The sequence below is a fragment of the Psammomys obesus genome, unplaced genomic scaffold (assembly GCF_907164565.1).
Source record: "Psammomys obesus unplaced genomic scaffold, mPsaObe1.curated_primary_1811, whole genome shotgun sequence".
NCBI classification, from domain to species: domain Eukaryota; kingdom Metazoa; phylum Chordata; class Mammalia; order Rodentia; family Muridae; genus Psammomys; species Psammomys obesus.
Window position 1 is genome coordinate 13,371,894 of NW_026586173.1, and position 19,767 is coordinate 13,391,660.

General features: G+C 50.5%; 1 protein-coding gene across 1 annotated transcript; it reads right to left on the reverse strand.

Moving 5' to 3' along the window:
- Positions 1-3,051: 3,051 nt before the first annotated feature.
- Positions 3,052-19,056, reverse strand: Tspan16 (tetraspanin 16). The gene is made up of 7 exons (XM_055601494.1): positions 18,687-19,056; positions 15,886-16,083; positions 14,735-14,809; positions 12,319-12,426; positions 10,826-10,978; positions 7,740-7,823; positions 3,052-3,222 (listed from the first exon to the last, which is right to left on the reverse strand). The coding sequence occupies exons 1-7, from the start codon at positions 18,753-18,755 to the stop codon at positions 3,175-3,177; spliced, it is 735 nt and encodes a 244-aa protein (XP_055457469.1). The 5' UTR covers positions 18,756-19,056; the 3' UTR covers positions 3,052-3,174.
- Positions 19,057-19,767: the final 711 nt, after the last annotated feature.

Consider the following 19,767-nt stretch of genomic DNA (forward strand, 5'->3'; position numbering starts at 1 on the left):
GCTCTGTCCTCCCCACACCAGCTGGGAGCACCTGTACACACCTGGGCAGGGGCACAGCCCCCCTCTGCCCAGAACCTTCCATGGCTCCTGCCCTAATAACAAATAATTACAAATCCATGGCGATAAATGTCAGGGTCCCAGCCGTGCCCACGTGAATGGACTCATGGCCTCTCTAACCCTCAGCCCTTCACTCACTCCTTATGCCCCTTCCCATGCTGGCCACTGGCCTGCCACAGGCTCCAGGCACAGGGCATTTCTCACTGGCTGGATAGCTCCTTCCCTAGGGGATGAGTGATGCCATCTTCTCCTCTTTTCCAGGTCTTTGTGTAAATCCTGCTCTATGTTCAGTTCTACAATCTCTGACAAATGGCTTCATTCTCTTGCTCTCTCTTGTTCTGTTGATTTATTCCTGTGTAGCTGAGAATGGACACAAAGCCTTACGATCACTAAATATGTACTGTGGAGCCTCAACCCCTCCCGGTCTTTTCTTTGTAAAGGTTTCATGTATTTGCATTTATGTAGAGGGGTGTGTGTGTGTGTATGTGTGTGTGTTTGTGTGTGTGTGTGCGCGCGCGCGTGTGCGCCATGGGGTGCTTGTAAAGGTTAGGGGACAACTTTCAGGAATCACTTTTTTCTTTACATCATATGGGGCCTGGGGGTCAGACTTAAGTACCCACTGCGCCATCTTGCTGGCCCTTTCTTTTTCTCTCTGCCTTTGGTTTTTGTTCTTTTGGAGCAGGGTCTCAATTCTTAGCCTTTAAAAACTTCTTTAAAATCCACAACACAAGGGGCTGGGGAGATGGCTCAGCAGTTAGGAACACTGGCTGCTCTGGCAGAGGACCTGGGTTTGATTCCCAGCGTCCACTTGGTAACTCACAACCTTCCGGAACTCCCGTCTCAAGGAATCTGATGCCGTCTCTGACCTCCGAGGGTACCAGGCACAGACAAACATTCAGTCAAACACCCATATGCAAAATAAACAGATCTCCCTGCTTGGCTACTTTTCACTTTGTTAAATGGAGGTGTGGGGGGGGGGGTCACAGAGAGGAGAGACCAGATCCAACCTCAATAGATCAGACCGTTCATCTCAAGCATGGAAAGACAGAAGGGTAGGCCCTCTCCCGCAGGATGGATGTCCTGCAGGCCTGCAAAGCTGGTTGTATCGAGGTAGGGGCAGGGTGGGGGTTGGGACTGAGGAGGTTAATGCAGCTGTGTGTGGGACTGCTGTCTCTCATTTCTCAGATTGTTTGCTCAAGGTAAGACAGACGGTCTTGGGAGACAGGAGGTCTCAGCAGACAGTCCTCTCTGGGCTGACTGAAAATGGCTGAGCAAGGCCAGCTGCAACCTTATAGGAATTCTGTCTTGTTGTTTTGGTTTTTCAAGACAGGGTTTCTCTGTGTAGCCCTGGCTGTCCTGGAAAACTAGCTCTATAGACCTGGCTGGCCTTGGCCTCAGATGGCCTCAGAGCTCTTTGAGTGCTGGGATTAAAGGCGTGTGCCCCCCCCCCCCGCCGCCGCCAAAGAAGGAATTCTGTTTTTACAACCAATGTGCTCCATCACACTCCACCAAACAATAAATAAATAATAAACAAATGTAAGAAGATTAACTTTTTACAAATGTTTGTGAGATGGGTGTCGTAGTAAATAAAAAAGGAATGCTGAGCTATGTAATGTTCATTATTTGCCCTAAGATTATTGTGGGGGTATTTCACCTGCTGTCACAAATCATAAGTCACAGACACCTGCTGGATTTTATAATTGCCTTATTACCTTGAGCCGGGCAGATGTTTCACCTGCTCTGTCTCAGTCACCTCACCATCCATCTCCCAGCCCCGATCCAATGCCATCCACCTTCATCCTCCTCATCTGCTCTACCTTCCTTCCATAATCCCATGGTTCTTGCTTGTATTTTCCATCTGGGCCTTTTCATGCCATTATTGGAGTCCTTCCTTTTGACCCATGTGTTTTTTTTTTTTTTCTCCACACTAACTGTGGCATCCTCCTTCCTCCTCTCTTCCCTTCCATCTGTCTCCTGTGGTTCTCCTGTCCTCTCTCCAAGCCTGGGAACCTTAGCATTGGCTACCCCATTCAGCCCTGCCCAGGCATAGGCTGTTTAATCAACCAATCAGATAAAATGACTTAAGCAGGTTTACACAAGGATAGGTTTGTGTGAGATTGTGCCCTTCTGAGCAGGGACAAGATCTCAAGATCATCATCAGACCACCAACAGGTGGATAACAGTAACAGGGCAAGATGGTCCTTTTTGAAAAATGTGTTGGTGTTTTACTTGCATATTTATGTGAGGATGTCGGCTGTCCTGGAACTGCAGCTACAGACAGTTGTGAGCTGGCATGTGGGTGCTGGGAATTGAACTCAGGTCTCCTGGAAGAGCAGCCAGTGAGTGCCGTAACAGCTGAGGTATCTCTCCAGCCCTAAGAATGACCCTTTTTTTTCACAGTGACATCATGTTGGATTGGATCTCCTTTTTTGTGTACTTCTTTCTGTGGAATACATTCCCTACAAAAGTGAAGGGATGTCGAAACTACAGTGAGCGCCTGGCCTGGTGTCAAACCTGGGGGGCAGAGTCAGGTGGATCTCTGTGACTCTGAGGCCAGCCTGGGCTACATAGTAGCTTGTCTCAAAAACAAACAAATAGATACATAACAAATCAAACAGCAGCAACAAAAATAAAACCTAACACAATGCAGATGATACTGTAATGACATCAGGCATTCTCAGGATGCAAGCCTGGAGCACACTGGCGGGAGACGGTCCTGCTGCCTTAGTTTTGCCACAGGAGGAGTGAGCTCAGTGTAGCTTCAAAAATGTTTAACCACCGAAGGGTATTCTGATACACCTGGAGTCAGCCACAGAAACGCAGCTTGCCTCCCGCCCTGGTTCAGATCAACCCTTTAAAAGCACCCAGTCTCGGGTACTTGGTTATCACAAAACCTAGATGCGCAGGCACACTGTTACGCTCAGCTGTTTCAAGTTAATATCATTGCCAGCTGGAGTGCAAAATAAAATCCAAGAAAGACAAAGGGACAGGTACGGGTTTCCTGATATTTTATTATTGGTTGCCGCCCAGAAAGCAGTGAGTGTCCCAGAGAAATAAGAGGAGACGCAGTCTCCGGCAGCCAGGTGGACTCGGCATCCTGTCCTTTCCCAGACTTTGTCAGCCCAGCTTGACGAACAGCAGAAAGGTGGCAAGAATTCCCGGCAGCTGTGGGAAGAGATGGCCGAAGCAAGGTCAGGCTGGACAACGCTAACCAGCGGGCTCAGTGCTTGCCGCCAGGCCTGACAGCCTGACTTCAATCCCCGGGACCCACAGGGTGGAAGTGGAGACCGTTCGCAGCTTTCGATCCCTGCAGGTTGCCCTCTGCCCTCCACAGGTGTGCACCTCCCCACACAAATGTTTTTAAAGTTATTTTACAGACGTATTTTGTGTGTGGGGATGTTTTGTCTGCTGCCAGAGTGAAAGAGGGCGTCGGACCTCCAGTAACTGGTGAGCGGACCCACACCCGTGGTCAGCAGTCTGCGGCTGGGGAAGGAAGGGGCAAGAGAAAAGGCAGCTCTGTGTGCTGAAGCTTTGGTGAATACTGTACGATTTCACGCCTCTGTCTGAATCAGTAACTCTTGCCTGGCCCTTTGCCCCGCCCGAGGACTACATTTCCCAGAATCCCGTACAATGATGTTCTCTAATGATGCACCAACAGGAAGCCTCTGTTCTCTGACTTCCGTCAGTGGTTGTGAGTTGGAAGCGTGTCTGGCACATGCGTTTGTAGAGGTAGACATCTCGGAAGGGCCGTCCCAACACTTTGACTTCAGCCCCGCGGTCGCAGCTGTGGGAAGATGGCCTCTTCTGTTCTCGTCTAAATCTGTCATCTTACTGTCTTAGGCAGGGCCTCGCTGTGCGTCCAGGCTGTCCTGGAATCCCCTGCGTAGCCCACGCTGTCCTCGGAACTCAGCGACCCGCCTGCCTCTGCCGGAGCTGGGACTGACAGCGTGGCCTACCACAGCGGGCGCATGGAGCCCAGGCAGGCCTCAAACTCCTGCTTCTCCCGCCTCCCCGTCTAGCCCAGGATTACTGGTGTATTCCACTACGCCCGGATTTTGGTTACATTTTCTTTTAAAGTTATTTTTACTTTCTTTATTTGTGTGTGAGCATGTGTATTCGCACATACCATGCCATGAGTGTGTGTGTAGGAGTCAATTCCTTCTTTCAACTGTGTGGATTCAGGAACTCGAATTCAGGTCGTTTGGCTTGGCACACATGCCCCGTTGCCCGCTGAACCATCTTGCTGACCCCTCTTGTGTGTGTGCGTGATGTGTGTGCAAGCATGTGCAAGCACTATGAGTACACGCTTATACATGTGAGTGTCAGACGTTGATGCTCGGTGTCTCTGCTTAGTTTACACCTTTTACTCTTTAAATCGTTTCATGTTTTCACTTGGGTTTGGGGCAGCAGGTAAGCCACAGCGCAAATGTGGAAGTCTGAAGGCAACTGCTGGCTCTCTCCTCCATCTTAGCGTTCTAGGTATCCCACATCAGGTTCTCACGCTGTGGCAAACCTTTCACAGGCCCATACCTTGAATTTGTCTGAGACAGGGTCTGTTCCCAGAATTCACTATGTAGACCAGGCTGGCCTTGAACTTATAGCTCCACCTGCCACCACCTTCCACGTGCTGGAATTACCGGACTTGCCACCACAGTGGTCTCAAATGAGAAATTTTCATTTTCAGAAGGAAAGCCCGTGTTTTTGTTTAAAAGTTGGAGCTGGGGCTAGAGAGACGGCTCAGAGGTCAAGAGTTCTGGCAGCGCTTCCAAAGGTTCTGAGTTCAATTCCCCCTAACTATAGATGGCTCACAACCATCTATAGTGAGATCTGGTGCCCTCTTCTGGTGAGCAGGTGTACATGCAGGCAGAACACTATACATAATAAATAAATCTGAAAAAAAAAAGTTGGGGCTGGCATAGTGGTGCAAGCCTTTAGTCCCAGCACTTGGGAAGCAGAAGCAGGTGGAGCTCTATGAGTTCAAAGCTTAGCCTGGTCTACATAGCTAGTTCTGGGGCAGCCTGGCTACATAGTGAAATCCTGTCTCAAAACCAAAAAGTTGGGAAATATTGTCCTAATATTTATTGCTTAATTCATGTGACCAGGTCATACCATAATTCATTCTCTTACAAGTCTAGGTAGTGTGAGGAGGAGGTTCAAGGTCCTGGTGAGGCGTGCTTTTAATCCCAGCAGAGGCAGAGGCAAGCTGTTTTCTGTGAGTTCCAGGCCAGCTGAGTCTACAAAGCTAGTCCAGGAGAGCCAAGGCTACACAGAGAAACCTTGTCTTGAGAAACAGAACAAACAGAAGAAAGCAGGTTTACGAACAGCAGTTTTCATAGCCTCTGTGTGCACCCCTCTGTGCCTGTGGTAGATACCGTGTCTTGCTCTGTCACTCTCTGCCTTAGTCACTAGACGCTCCCCAGAAGCCAAAGCAGGTCCAGAGACCTCAGCTACCAGAGCCATCATCCAAAATAAACCCCTGGCTGGGCATGATTCAGGTCTGTCATCCCAGCCCTTGGGAAGTGGAAACAGGAGGAGGAGGAGGCTCAACGTCATCATCAGCTACAGCGTGCGTTTGAGACCAGCCTGGGATAGAGGAGACCTCCTCCCCCCCCCCCAAAAAAAAAAGCGAGAGTTCTAAAGCCAGTTGTGGCAGCACACACCAGTAATCTCAGTCCTGGAGAGGTTGAGGCAGGAGGACTAGGTTATTGAGATTGGGCTACACACACAAAAAAAACCCCAAACTCCAAAACACCAACAAAAATGTATCAAATGGCTTTTGGTGGCAATGTCTACACTCAGGAGGCTAGAGCAGGAGGATTGCCACAGGATTGAGGCCAACTCAGGCTACACGTGGGGTTCCATGTGTAGTAAAGGCAGAAAGAGGCAAACAAACAAACAAACCCTAAAAAAATCTCCCAATGACTTTCTGTGACAAATAAAAGCTAAATTTCTCCCTGAACCTCACAGAACACAAATGATCTGCTCAGGGAAGTCCTGCGCCCTCCTGTCTCGCCACAGGATCAAGGCGGCCTCCAACTCAGAAATTCCCCTGACTTCTCCCTCCCAAGCACTGGGATTGAAGTCACATGCCATCAAGCTCAGCACAGGTTTATTTCATTGTTGTGTGTTTGCCTGTGCTGGCCTGCATGAACTCAGGTACAGATGCCTGAAGAGGCCAGAGCATTGCATCCCCTGGTGCCGGAGCTGTGGGTGCGGCTGGCCCTCTGACCACAAAGTCTCTCCAGCCTCAGAACAGGCTTATACTGGGCCTGATGATGCCTCCCCCTCGGAGCCCACCTGGCTTCCTCGCTGTTCAGATCCCCTTATTTCCAAGAAAATGATTTAAGTTCCTTTCAGTCTTTTGTGGAAGCCTGCTCTTTGAGACATAGTTGCATCCATTTAGACATAGCTGCAGCCATTTTTTTTTTTAACTCAGCGTATTCAGCTGCCATTTTGTTTATAAGGTGAAATTAAGTTTAAGTTTTTTAAAACTTTTAACTTTGTTTCCTAGAAGTAGATATTCCTAGCTGACAGTAACAAACTCTGCCAGAGGGTCAAGGTAACCTATTCCAACAGACCCTGCCAGGAGGAGGAGCTGAACTTCTGTTACTCTGCTCTTTCTTACCTACTGGGGCTACACTCTGGTTGCACTCTGGAAGACCCTAACCACCGCTTCGCTTAGACCAATCAGCTTTAAGGTCAGCTGATGATACTTTATGTCTAGTTAGCCAAAATGCAATATAGCTCTGTATGGCTAGCCAAAATGTGTTACTGCCCTTGCTGTGTCTGTTATTCAGTTTGGTCTCTAAAAAGCCTCCTGTAGGAACAGGTCGATGTCACAGTTAGGCTTCCAAGTTCTTACTGTGGTCCTGATGGAAAAGATGTTCAAATAAACCATCAATATCTAGTGGAGATCCGTGTCTGAGTGTTTGTGTGGCTCTTCTTGGGCTCTAACACTTTGACTTGACACAAGGTGTCATATAGCCCAGGCTGGCCTCAAATTCACTTGCATAGCCAAGGATGATCTTGAGCCCTGATCCTCCTGACCTACCTAGAGAATGCTGGGATTATAAACATGTGCCAAGACATGTCCCAGGACTCAGGGAAGCAGAGGCAGGCGAATCGCTGTGAGTTCAAGGCCAGCCTGGACTACAAAGGGAGTACAGGACAGCCAACGCTACACAGAGAAACCCTGTCTTGAAAAGCACAAAATAAAAAACAAACAAACACGTGCCACCCTGCTAGTTTAAAGTGAGGTGGGAGGGTGGGAAGAGAGAGATCAAGCCAGGCCTAGCATACGAGGCAAGCCCTCTACCAGACTAATGATATCAAGTGTTTTGAATTGAGATTTTTATGTCTTGTGACTCTTGGCTCCACCACAGCAGAGATTTCAGACTTTCAGTCACTGCTGTGTCTCTGGTGGCCAGAACACTGGTCAACCTGTTCTATGTACTTCATAAAAGAGTTGGCTGGGACTGGCACGACAGCTTTCATGGCTAAAGGAGCTTGTGGCCAAACCTGGTGACCCAAGTTTGTTTCCTAGGCCCCACATCCTGGAAGGAGAGAACCAACTTTAACCACTGTCCCCTCTGACCTCCACACGTGTGCTGCGGTGTGTGCCTGCACTAAACCGGTTGATGTAACTTTTAAGTTCAGTTTGTCCCCAGGAGACTGCGTCTTACCTGCATGGCTGCTGCCCCCAAGGAGACGGCGCTCAAGGTGAAGCTCTGGGTCCTGGTGATTTTCATAAGTTTGCCAAAGCAGCCCTGAGCCACAGAAGACAGAGCTGTTAGCAGCCCAGGGACTCTGGGACTCCCTGAAGCCCACCCTTTGGCCACTCCTGTCCCTGTGGAAGAGACAGAGCTCTGGGGTTCTAGCCTGGCCTTCTTTTCACTCCCCTTCTCCCAACCCATGCTGGAGAATGGGTGTGGCCAGTCACACAGGGGCCGTGTGATCTCAGGCAAGTTAAGGTACCTCTCTGTGCCTTGGCTATCACAACCCCAGATGGGACCAATGCTGTGGGAGTTTTGAGAGAATTTTAAGAATTTACATGGAATGGATCAGCTGTTATTTCTTCCCTCTACCCTTCCCTTTCTACTTTTTTCCCCCTTGGGACAAGGTCTCACTGTAGCCCTGCTGTCCTTGGAACTCACTGAGTAGACCAGGCTGGTGTCCAACTCACAGAGATCTGCCTGCCTTTGCCTCCCGAGTGCTGGGATTAAAAGTGTGCACCGCTAAGCCTGGCTCCCTCCTCCCTCCTGTCTTCCTCCTCCCTCCTGTCTTTTTCTTTTATCATTTTGTTCTAGTTTTAAATTATTTTATTATTACTTTATTTGTGTGTGCATTGTATGTGTGTGTATATATGTACCCTCAGAGGCCAGAAGAGGTTATCTGTCTTGTTGGTTTTTTGTAAATGTGACACAAACTAGAATTATAAAGACAGAACTGCAGCTGAAAAAAAAATGCCTCCATCAAATTGGCCTGTGGCCACTTGGCCTGTGGCAGCACACGCCAGCCCTCCGTCCATGGTCCTGGCATACCAGTTTGGGCTGGCGGAGGCTTGCTTTTCTCACTGTTTAGAGGACCTCTCCCGCATGCACACACTATTCTTTACATTCATTTATTTGTTTGTTCATTGAGAGAGAGAGCATCAGTGATCCAGTGTATTTATGGGGGTCAGAAGACTACTTACGGCTAGTTCTCTTTCTACCATGTGGGTCCTGGGGATCAAACTCAGGTCATCAGGCTTGGTTGCAAGTGTTTACCTGGCAAATCAGCTCACCAATCCCTCATATCATAATTCCTAGCTGACGACTGTGTGCCAAGCACTGACCTGAGCTCTCCAGTTCCAGTTCTCATTGACCTACTTACTTCCTCAAACCTGAAACCACCCTAATTATGCCATTCTTGTATGAGCCCACAAGGGGATCAATCATTGGTCCCATCAGAGCTTTCTTGATTGAACTACCCCCCACCTCCCCACCTCCAGACCTGACCACCGGACAAATGTCTAACCTATGAGGCTGGAGAGACCCTTTTGGTTAAAACCACAGCCGAATCCCACTCACCTTAAAGGCAGTGAGTGGGGCTCGGCTCCAGGGCAGCTTAGCAGCCCGGGACTCGGCCTGGCTTGGGCTATGCACACAGTCTTCTAACAATGTGCTCATAAGCCAGGACCCTCACCTGCAGGTGCGTGCCCCCACGCCTTTCCTGATGCACCCGGAAACCCAGGGCTGCCACCTGCTTCAGGTGATTGCACACCTCACTGTAAACTATAAAGTAGCCGGAGGCAATGTGGCTCGTCAGGAAAGGCACTTGCTGCCAAGGTTCAAGACCTGGGTTCAGTTCCCAAGAGCCACCGGGTAGAAGGTGAGAACTGATTCCTGTAAATTGTTCTCTGCCTTCCAGACATGCCTTGTGACACGTGTGTGCCCCGCTAAATGGATAAATGTAATAATGAAAACAGACACACACAAGCAAACAATAGGATATGGTTCTCACCCCTCGGTGGCCATCAAACGTAAGCGTTCCTGTTAAAATGGACTCCTCAGTGTGTCTGGGTGTGACTTAGGCGGCCAATCCAGCCTGGGCCGGTTGTGGTTCACGTACAGTAAGGCAGATCGTGGCCTCCCATGAACTTCGGTCAGGAAGAAACCCCTACTTACCATCTTATGCATATGCATAACAGTGTGTGCATATTAATAGCATGAAATGCCTCAAGGGAATGGGCATGCACAGCAGAGCCAGGTTTCTTTAACCCAATCCTGTCAATCAAAACAAAGAGCTGCAGGGGCTGAGCTCCTTAGCAATTAAACCCCTAATTCTGTCAGATCCCCAGACAGGAAGTCCTGAACAATGACGGGGGTGGCACCAGTTATCTTGGCTCATGCGGCCATTAGTCGCTCTTTTTGTTTAACTAAACTCTTTAAATTTTGTTTTAATGACATGGGTGCTTTGCCTGACTGTATGTACTTGTGGCATGTGGGCACCCGGTGCCTACAGAGGAAGTCTGATCCCTTGGAGCTAGAATTACAGACAGCTTTATGCTGCCAGGACTCAAGCAAGAACAATCTTCTGCAAGAACGAGTGCTTGTTTGTTTGTTTGTTTCTGTTTTCTTCAAGACAGGGGTTCCCTGTGTAGCCTTGGCTGTCCTCGACTCACTTTGTAGACCAGGCTGGGCTCAAACTCACAGAGCTCTGTCTGCCTGCCTCTGCCTCCTGAGTGCTGGGTTTACAGGCGTGTGCCACTGTGCCCAGCTGGAACAGGCCCTCTTAGTCACTGAGTCAGGCTCCAACCTTCTTTCTTTGCTATGTTGTATACACAGCCGTATGGTGAGCAGGCCACCTGTGCGTGCAAGTCAGAGGAGAGCTTGGGGGGATTGTCTCTCTTCTTCCAAGTGGGTCCCAGGGATCAAGCTCAAGTCCAACCAGGCTCAGCGGTAAGCGTCTTACGCACGGAGCCATCTTTCCAGCCTTCCTCCTTTTTATTTTTTTAAGCTAGGTTCTTGCAGTATGGTCACAGCTGGTGATCCCCCTGCCTCTGCCTCCTCAGCGTTGGGGATTATAGGTCTGAGCCACCCTGAGCAGCTAATATTCCCTCTTCTTCAGCTGATGACCTCGGGTGATTCGTTACAGTCTCAGAAAGCTGACTTGTTGGTCCAAAGTGATGTTATCAGAATGAACTGAACACCTAATGGATCTTACCCCTCTCTTCCCCCAGCCCTTGGCCAGGGTTCCCACAGGTCAGTCATGAGCTCCTTTGAGTTACCTCCTGGTAGATGACATGAGGGGACACATTGTGCCCATCACAGTCCGCAGTGCCTATGGCTTTACAGCATGCCCTGGGGTAGGTGTGGCCAGTTGTCACTTGAAAGGAAGAGCCAGCAAAATCTGTGTAGTTATTCACCCCACAACACTTCAGCTGCAACAAAGAAGGAATATTGATGACTCCCCACGAGGCCTGTGGAGATGGCCCAGGGGCAGAACATTTGCTGCACAAGCATGAGGACATGAGTTCGAATCCCCATCACCCTTGCAAAAGGCCAGGCATGCTACGTGCGCCTGTAACCCCAGTGCTGGAAGGCAGAGAAAGGAAACAGGGGTTACAGTGTGCCAGCCTAGCATCCAGGTTCCGTGAGAGACCCTGCCTCGAGGGGAACAAGGAGGGAGTGATGGCGCAGGACACGGGATGTCCTCCTTTGGCCTTCACAACCATACAGGCTTTTCCACACTTGCTCACAGGCGTTATTTAAAGACTCCTCTTTTAAGTAATAAAGCAACACCAAGAAAACCACGGCCACCACGGATTTGCCACAGTCTTCCCCCAGGACTCTGGTTAAACATTCCCAATGCCATCACACGGGGTAGAAACTAGCCTCTTTGCCGAGGCTCAAAAGGTCTTTGGTGTTATGTCACCTTTGCCTCTGTCACCTTCTAGTCTGAGCTCAGGCTGGTGTTGAACTCATGATGATCCTCCTGCCTCTGCCTCCCTAGTGCTTAGTGAGCCACAAGGTCAGTTCTTTTAAACACAATTTCTGTTTTGTTTTCCTTCGAGCCAGGGGCTCATGGTGTAGCCCCGGCTGCATGGAGCTGGAGCTGGGGCCCAGGCTGGCCTGGGTGGGCCTCACAGAGAGGTCCGTGCCTCTGCCTTCCCCGTGCTGGGATGGCAGCTGTCCCAGCACACACACTCTGCACTTTTTTTTTAACTTCTATTTTTCACAATCATCGTTCCTCTTGCACATTTGTGCCATGACACAGATGTATAGGCCAAGGACACGTTCTTCCCCCACGTGGGTCCCGGAGCCTGAGCTCAGGGTACACAGCAAGCCCTTTCCTTCCTGAGCCTTCTTGCCAGCTTTGTCTAAACCTTTGCAACCCCCAGTTGTCTGAATCTGGACGCGGAGTGCTTTCACACTAAACTAACTGGGGTTCATTTCTCTCTCGGGGTGACGGCCCATCAGACTGGACTAGGGACCGAGGCTGTCCGCTCAGGCTCTAAGCCTGCCGCAGGCGCTAAGCGCGCACTGGGCATGCGCCTGAAAGACGCCATCTTCCCCTGGTGAGCATGTGAGCCGCCGGCCAGGCAGGCTGCGGGAGACTCTTCTTTGAAAAAGCGCAAGTGCCTGGGGGAATATTTCGGTGGAGGTTTGTCGGCCACGTGGACTGTCCTTGGTTCCATCTCCAGCACAACAGCGACTAAAGGTTCACCGTCCAGCTGCCCTCCCGTCTGTGTCACCGGCGGTTTCTGAAAGGCCCGCTCACCTTCTCCATGGCCAGGTTCCACTGTGCCGAGAAGTCGTCAGGCTCGTTGTGACCCCGGTAATTCCTCCTCAGCGTCAGCAAGGTGTGCTCGGAGGCCACATCTTGAACCTTCCGGGAGAGACCGGGAAAGCAGCAGAGGCAAGGTGAGCACTGATGGAGAGAGCCTCCCGTCCCTCCTTCCTTCTCTCGCCTCCTCCCCTACCCCCTTCTCCTCCTTCCCTTCATTGACTTTTCTTCGAGAAGTGGTCTCAGGCACCTCAGGCTAGCTTCCAACGCACCATGTACCCAAGGCTGCCTTTGAACCTCTGAGCTGGAAGTGACTCGTTCAGGCTGTTGTGGTACTGGCTGGAGAAGGGCAGACCAGGAGCCTGCAACCAGCACATCCGGTCTGCCCAGTAACCAAGGAACCCGACTCACCTGCTCTTTCCCATCACCTGCAAGGCAGCTAGGCCCCCACTATGTCTGCGACTCCACTGGGAAAAGCTATTAGGCAGGCATGATGCTCACACAGACCTTCAATAAATCTCCAAATCTGACTGGGCTGGAACTCTCTCTATAGACCAGGCTGGCCCCAAGCTCACAGAGATCCACCTGCCTCTGCCTCCCCCAGTGCTGGGTTGAAAGGCGTGCGCCACCAAACCCAGCTCAAATTTTGATTTTTTTTTTTTTTTTTTTAAATAAAGGTTTGAAATAACTGATGTAAGGGTTCTGGTGGCTTTGGCTGAGCTTCATACCTGGCACCCATGAAGCTCTGGGTTCAATAATACCCCTACCACATAAACCAGGCGTGGTGGCACGCGGGGGGGGGGGGTGGAGACAAAAATATTAGTAGTTCAGGGTTACACAGGGATTCAAGATCCTGCCTCAAAAAAAAAAAAAAAATTCCTCACTACAGCAAGGATATAGTCCCATCTTCAAAACAAAAGTCTACAGGGTCGGCTGTGAAAGCTTTCCCTCCTCCCTCTCTTCCCAGCTTCCCCTCAGAAGGCGCCTCCCAACGAGTCAGAGCAGAGCTTTCTTCATCCTGGCCCCTGCGCCTGGCTGTCCCCGGCTGCCAGGAAGATGGGCTCTCTGGCCCTCGGCCCCTGCGTGCAGCCCTCCTGGGCTCAACCCAATGTGAACAGGTGAATCAGGACCTCGGCTCCTGAGTGACTCACACACAGCCGGCTCTTGGCGAGTAGCCCAGGTTGGACATAAGCTCACGGCCCTCCTGCCTCAGCCTCCTGAATTCTGCAACTCCAGGCTTCACTCCATATGCACGCCTTTTCTGTGTCTGTAAGCATGCCTGTGTGTGTGTGTGTGTGTGTGTGTGTGTGTGTGTGTGTGTGTAGACCAAAGGTCAACGGCGACTGGCCCCCTTTTTCTCCTGTTTTGTTCTGAATCACGTGTCTTATGTGTATGTGTGTGCGTGTGTGTATGGAGGTCAGAGGACAGCTGAGAGGAGTCGGTTCTTATCTTCCGCCACTTGAGTCCTGGGATGAAACTCAGCTCCTCGAGCTCAGAGGGAAGCGCCTTTGCCCCGTCAGCCACCGCGCCAGCGACCGCGCCAGCCACACCTTGTGTTTTGAGAAGGGCTTTCTCGCTGGCCGGAAGTCACGGATAGAAGTCAAGTCTAGACTGGCTGTCCGCAGCTCCCACAGATCCCGCTGTCTCCGTCTCCCTGGCGTGAGATCACAGAAGTGCACCACCATGCCCAGCTCATGCGGAGCTGGGGATGGAACCCAGGACTTGTGCGTGCTGGACCTGCAGTCCACCAGCTGAGCCACAGCTGCAGCCCTTCTCCGGGCCTTTAGATGGGTTTCCTCGTCTGTGACTGGCCCAGCGACCTAAAAGGAGGCTGTCTCCTTTCCCTGCTTTTCCTGTCCCTGTAAAATGACCTGTCATCACCTGTCGCATAAACCTTGTAACTTTCTTGTTTTGTTTTTCAAGACAGGGTGTCTCTGTGTAGACTTGGCTGTCCTGGAACTCACTCTGTAGACCAGGTTGGCCTCAAACTCACAGAGATCTATCTGCCTCTGTTGGGATGAAAGCTGTGCACCACCACCACTGGAAACCACGTGACTTTTTAAAGCCTTCATCTAAACTGACAGGAGAGTACTCAACCCCTCACCAGGGATTCTAGGCAGCGGCTCCCCGGCTCAGACACCCCTGTACCCCTAATCTTTGGATATCTTTTAAAATTCTACGAATGTGCCTGCCTTGCCCATCACCTCCCACCTCCCTACAGAAGAGAGGTTGGATGGTAACAGGCTCCTGGCGTCCTCTGAGGTCTTCAGCTTTCCCTCCCCACCCCTGTATCCCCCATCTCCAAGCTTCCCGGTATAGGGGGAGGGTGTGGGGTGGGTGGGAATGCCTTCTGGAACAGACTTCTGATGGCTCCTCTCTCTTTTCTGTGACTTAGCAATTGTGTACTTACAAGCGGGAAGAACACAAGCACCACGGAGGCCACCACGACTTCCAGGATGACAATGAAAACCAGGAACAGGAAGCACTGGAGGACACAGAGAGGGGCAGGGCTGGGCTGGGAGCCTGCTCTGCAGATCCCAGGGACAGGATGCTGAGGAGGGAGGAGGTCTTCTGACCCTCCCCCAACCCCCATCCTACTGGCTCCAGTTTGAAAGAACCCAGACCTGGGTGAGGGTGGGAGGTCTCTGGGTTTTGTTTCCAGGTTATGGGAAAACCCAGGACACGGGCTAGCCTGGGTGCTTGAGGAAGCTGCTATATGGGAACCTTATGTTGAGAGGCTTAGGGATGCAGATGGAGGACAAGGCTGAGGAAGAAGAAAGGAACATGAGAGCACAGACAAGTCTCAGCCACCTACCGGGATCAAAATCAAACAAGGACACCAGGTGCCCATTCTCTGTGCACTTGAAAAGTGGAAAAGGAAGAAACAGGCTAAAAAAAAAACAAAAACAAAAAAACTCATTCTCGGCTTCTTAGCCAGATCAAGGCCAGCCTGGGCTACATGAGACCCTGACTCAAGAAGAATGAGCCAGGTGGTGGTGGCACATGCTTTTAATTCCAGCACTCGGGAGGCAGAGGCAGGAGGATCTCTGAGTTTGAGGCCAGCCTGCTCTACAAAAGTGAGTCCAGGGCAGCCAAGGCCACACAGAGAAACCCTGTCTCAAAAAACCAAAAAGCAACTAAATAAAAGCCAGGTATGAACCAGGTGTGACAGCGAACAACTTTATTCTTAGCAACCTGGAGGCAGACGCAGGCAGATCTTTGAGCTTGAGTTCAGCCTGGGCTGCATATTAAGACCCTGCCTCAAAAAAAAAAAGTCTCAATAAAAATACAACATAAGCCGGGTGGTAATGGAGCACGCCTGTAATCCCAGCACTTGGGAGACAAAGGCAGGTGGCTCTCTGTGAGTTTGAGGCCAGCCTGGTCTACAGAGTGAGTTCCAGGACAGCCAGGGCTACACAGAGAAACCATGTCTTGAAAAACCAAAATAAGTAATTAATGCAATATAAAATAAAACGGGCTCAGAGGAGAAAGCATCGGGGTCCTGCGAGGTGAAGGCAGACTCTCGGCAGGGCCGCTCAGGCTCGGTGTGGATCTACTTACAGTCAGGAGCAAGCCTCTGTTTTCCTTGCTTGTTGCATAGCACCCGGCAAGGCTGAGCACCACCGTGAGGCACCCCATTCCCAGGCTCAGGAAGCCGAAGTGAAAGAGATAGGCAGAGGAGATCCCAAGGACCTTCGTCACCGTGGCCTCTCCGTACTTGACCCCGAGACCCAAGCCAGTGAGGACAATACCAGACATCTTGGAACAGAAACCAGACAGAAGGAGGTCAGAGGGCACACATGGGAGTCTGCCGGAGGGAAGCAGAGGCCGATAAAATCAGCAAAAATGCTAAACAGAGTAATACTCAGAGCCGGTGCTGATGTGGGGACATTCTCCTAGTTGTAGAAAGACAGAAAACTTGGGAACAGTTTAGGTTGTGGATGTGGCTTAGTTGGCAGAGAGCCAGCGAGGCAAACACAAACCCCGAGGTTCCATCCCCACTAGATAAATCCGGCACAGCAGTGCACCCTGGTGATGCCAGCGCTGGAGAGGTGGAGGGAGACGGTCAGGAGTTTAAGGTCATCGTCTGTGCAAGGATGTAGCCTGACCTGGACTACAAGAGACCTGAAAGAGACCTCAAAATGAAAGAAAGGAAGGACAAAGTGTAGTTCATATGAAAACCCTAAAAGATTTTATTTTTAAAAGGGGGGAGGGGCTTTAAAGGAAAAAAGAAGCAAAAGAAGGAGAAGAAAAGGAGGAAGAAGAGGAGGAGGACTCACTATGTGTCTCTAGCTGACCTGGAACTTCATATATAAACCAGACCTTGGACTCACAGAGACCCACCTGCCTCTGCCCCTGAGTGCTGGCATTAAAGGTGTGCCACGATGGCTGGCTTTTTTCCATTTCTTTGTTTTATATGGATGGATGTTTTGCTCTCACGTATGGACGTGTACTGTGTGGGTGCCTGGTGCTTGAGGGTGCCGGGTCCTCTGGAACTGGAGTTACAGGCCCTTGTGAGGTATTATGTGGGTGCTCGAAAGCATAGCCAGGTCCTCTGCAAGGGCAGCCGAATCAACTGCCGGGCCATCCCTCCAGCCCCAGATTTTACTTCTTGAGGTAAAATTCTATCCAGGAGTAACATTTTTACATTTTCAGCTTAAGGAAGTAGTCCCAGCAGTCTTTCAGGGCAAAAGGGTGTTTGTTACTGTGTATTTTATATTGCTTCATTGCATAGCCCAGGCTTGCCCATTATGTAGGCTAACCGTGCATTTCTGCTCCTCCTGTCTCCACCAGCTGAGTGCTGGGGTCACAAGTATGACCCATTATACTTGGCTTTGTTGCTATTATATGTTTTGGGGAGGGGTTGATTTTGTTTTGAGACAGGGTCTCACTGTGTAGACCAGGCTGGCCTTGATCACACACACATACACACACACAGATAGGTCAACCTGAAGGAGTCAGATTCGGTTCCGGTTTTTCACCAGGATCCCAGGGCTGGAACTCAGGTTGCTGGGCTTGGCAGCCAGTGTGCCTGCCACTAAGCCATCTCACTAGCACTGGTTTCTTTGTTTGTTTTTGAGACAGAGTCTCATGTAGCCCAGGCTGGCTTCAATCTTGTGCCAATCCTCCTGTCAGCCTTTCAATGTCTGCGATTGCCTACGGAAGCCACTCCACACCAGCCAGAACGAGCAGGAGTCCAAGGTCATCTTCAGCTACATAGTGAGTTCAAGGCCAGCCTGGGCTACACGAGACTCTGTCTCAAAAAATAAAACATAAATGAGAAGCCGGGCACAGTGGCATGAGCCTTTAATCCCAGCACTCAGAAGGCAGAGGCAGGTGGATCTCTGAGTTCAAGGCCATCCTGGTCTACAGAGTGAGTTCCAGGACAGCCAGGGCTGCACTAGTGAGATCCGGTCTCAAAGAAAGCGTGCTTGGTGTCATGCTGGTAGTAAGGGAAAAAGGTGAAAACATGAGGCTGGGCGAAGCTCGGTGGCCAGGTGCTTGGCGTGGGTGAACGTTGGGCTTCATCCTCCACACACAGTAAACAAGAAAGGTACGCAGCTATGAGCACGTCCTGCTCTTGGAGAGGACCTGAGTTCAGTTCCCAGCGCCCCCCTGGCAGCTCACACCACCCATAGCTCCAGCTCCGGGGCATTAGAAACAAACAAAAGACACCGTCTTTTCTGTCGAAGGATTAAAAAAGACAAAACCCCCTCCACTGCCAAAAAAAAAAAAAAAAAAATTGTAAAGAAGCCACTTGGCAGGAATCCGAATTTCTCCAGGGTTAGCACTTTTGGAGATCAAAACATGCTCAGCTTTCACTTCTCCATAGAAACCTCATTGCTCTGTATTAGCGGCTCTCCTAGGAATGTGAGGCCCGGCTCTGACCACTCAGGATGTACGGCACCCCTTTGCTTTTGGCATCTTAAAAATCTAATTGAGGCCGTGCACCCTTCTACAGAAGTAAAACTTTTTTTGTTTTTCCAGACAGGGTTTCTCCTTGTAACCCTGGCTGTCTCAGAACTCACTCTGTAGATCAGGTTGGCTTCAGACTCGGAGATCCTCCTGCCTCTGTCTCCCCAGTGCTGGGATTAAAGGCATATGCCACAGACTAATTTCTTTTCTTTTTTTACTCTTTGTTCTTTGTTTCTCTTCCAAGCTCTGGGTCCCTTGGTGCCTACACACTTATTTCTGACGTGTCTTAGTCCTCAACCTGTCCTGCACCTCTCCTGCCCCCTCTAACCATCCTCTGGGAATCAGGTCTGGAAGGTAATTTAGATCAACTTATTTCTGTCTTCCAGGGAGAGGGCTAGGAAGAGACGGCTGCCAAGTCCCCAGGGCCTGGATTGTGACATACTTACAGCCATGGAGACATTGAATAAAGTCAAGAGTTTCTTCAGGAAAGAATATGGCGTGTGTGTTTCAGCCATACTGGGCAGACCTGGGGTTCTCTGGATATTTAAGTCAGCATCTTCCCTAAACCTCTGGGCTGCTGAGTCCCCACATGTCTTAGCAGGGGACGCTCAGGATGACTTGTTCTGTTCCCCAACTGCCTGGCCACTTCCTTGGGCTGCTTGGCTCAGCCCTAAACCTTTATCACATCACAATAGGAAGCTGGCTGGGCCTGCTGGCACACACCTTTAACCCGGGCAAGCAGACAAACAACTCCCCCCCAACAGGTTGGAGAAATACCTCAGTATTTAACAGTACACACTGCTCCTCCAGAGGGCAGGGGTCACACCCCGGCACCTACTCCATTTGCCTTACAATTGCCTGGAACTCCAGCTCCAGAGGCCTCGATGCCTTCTTCTGGCCCCAGGGCGCCCCTGCATTCACAGGGCACACAACTCACGCAGATACACATGCACACGCATACAAATAAAAGCTTAAAAAAGCATAACAGAGCAGTTGGAAGCCGGGGCAGAAAAGCAGCTGCTACTCCCAACCCACGCTTGGCTCCTTCTTCAAATAGGCCATGCAGGACACAGAAGGAGAGGAGTCTCGTACATGCCACTAGGGCCACCAGGCAAAGTGCTCGCTCGGTACTCCTCACTGGACTGAGCGCCATCTGTCTGTGGCCCACCACACTGCCCCTGAAGCTTCCCACGAAGTGCTCGTTTTAGAGTTGTCTTTTACGTTAATGAGAACTTGACCGTAAATAAAATGTTACCTTTATTTTATGTGTGTGCGAGTGTTTTGCTTGTGTTCCAGGCCCATAGCAGAAGGCATTTGGTCTGCTGAGAATCATGTAGCCCAGGTTGGCCTCAAAGTAGGTATGTAGCTGAGAAAAAACTTGTCCATTCATTCATTAATTCATCTATCTATCTATCTATCCATCCATCCATCCATCCATCCATGTATTCATTTATTTGAGACAGGATCTCATTATGTATTCCAGGTGGCCTGGAACTTGCTATGTAGACCAGGCTGTCCTTGAACTCA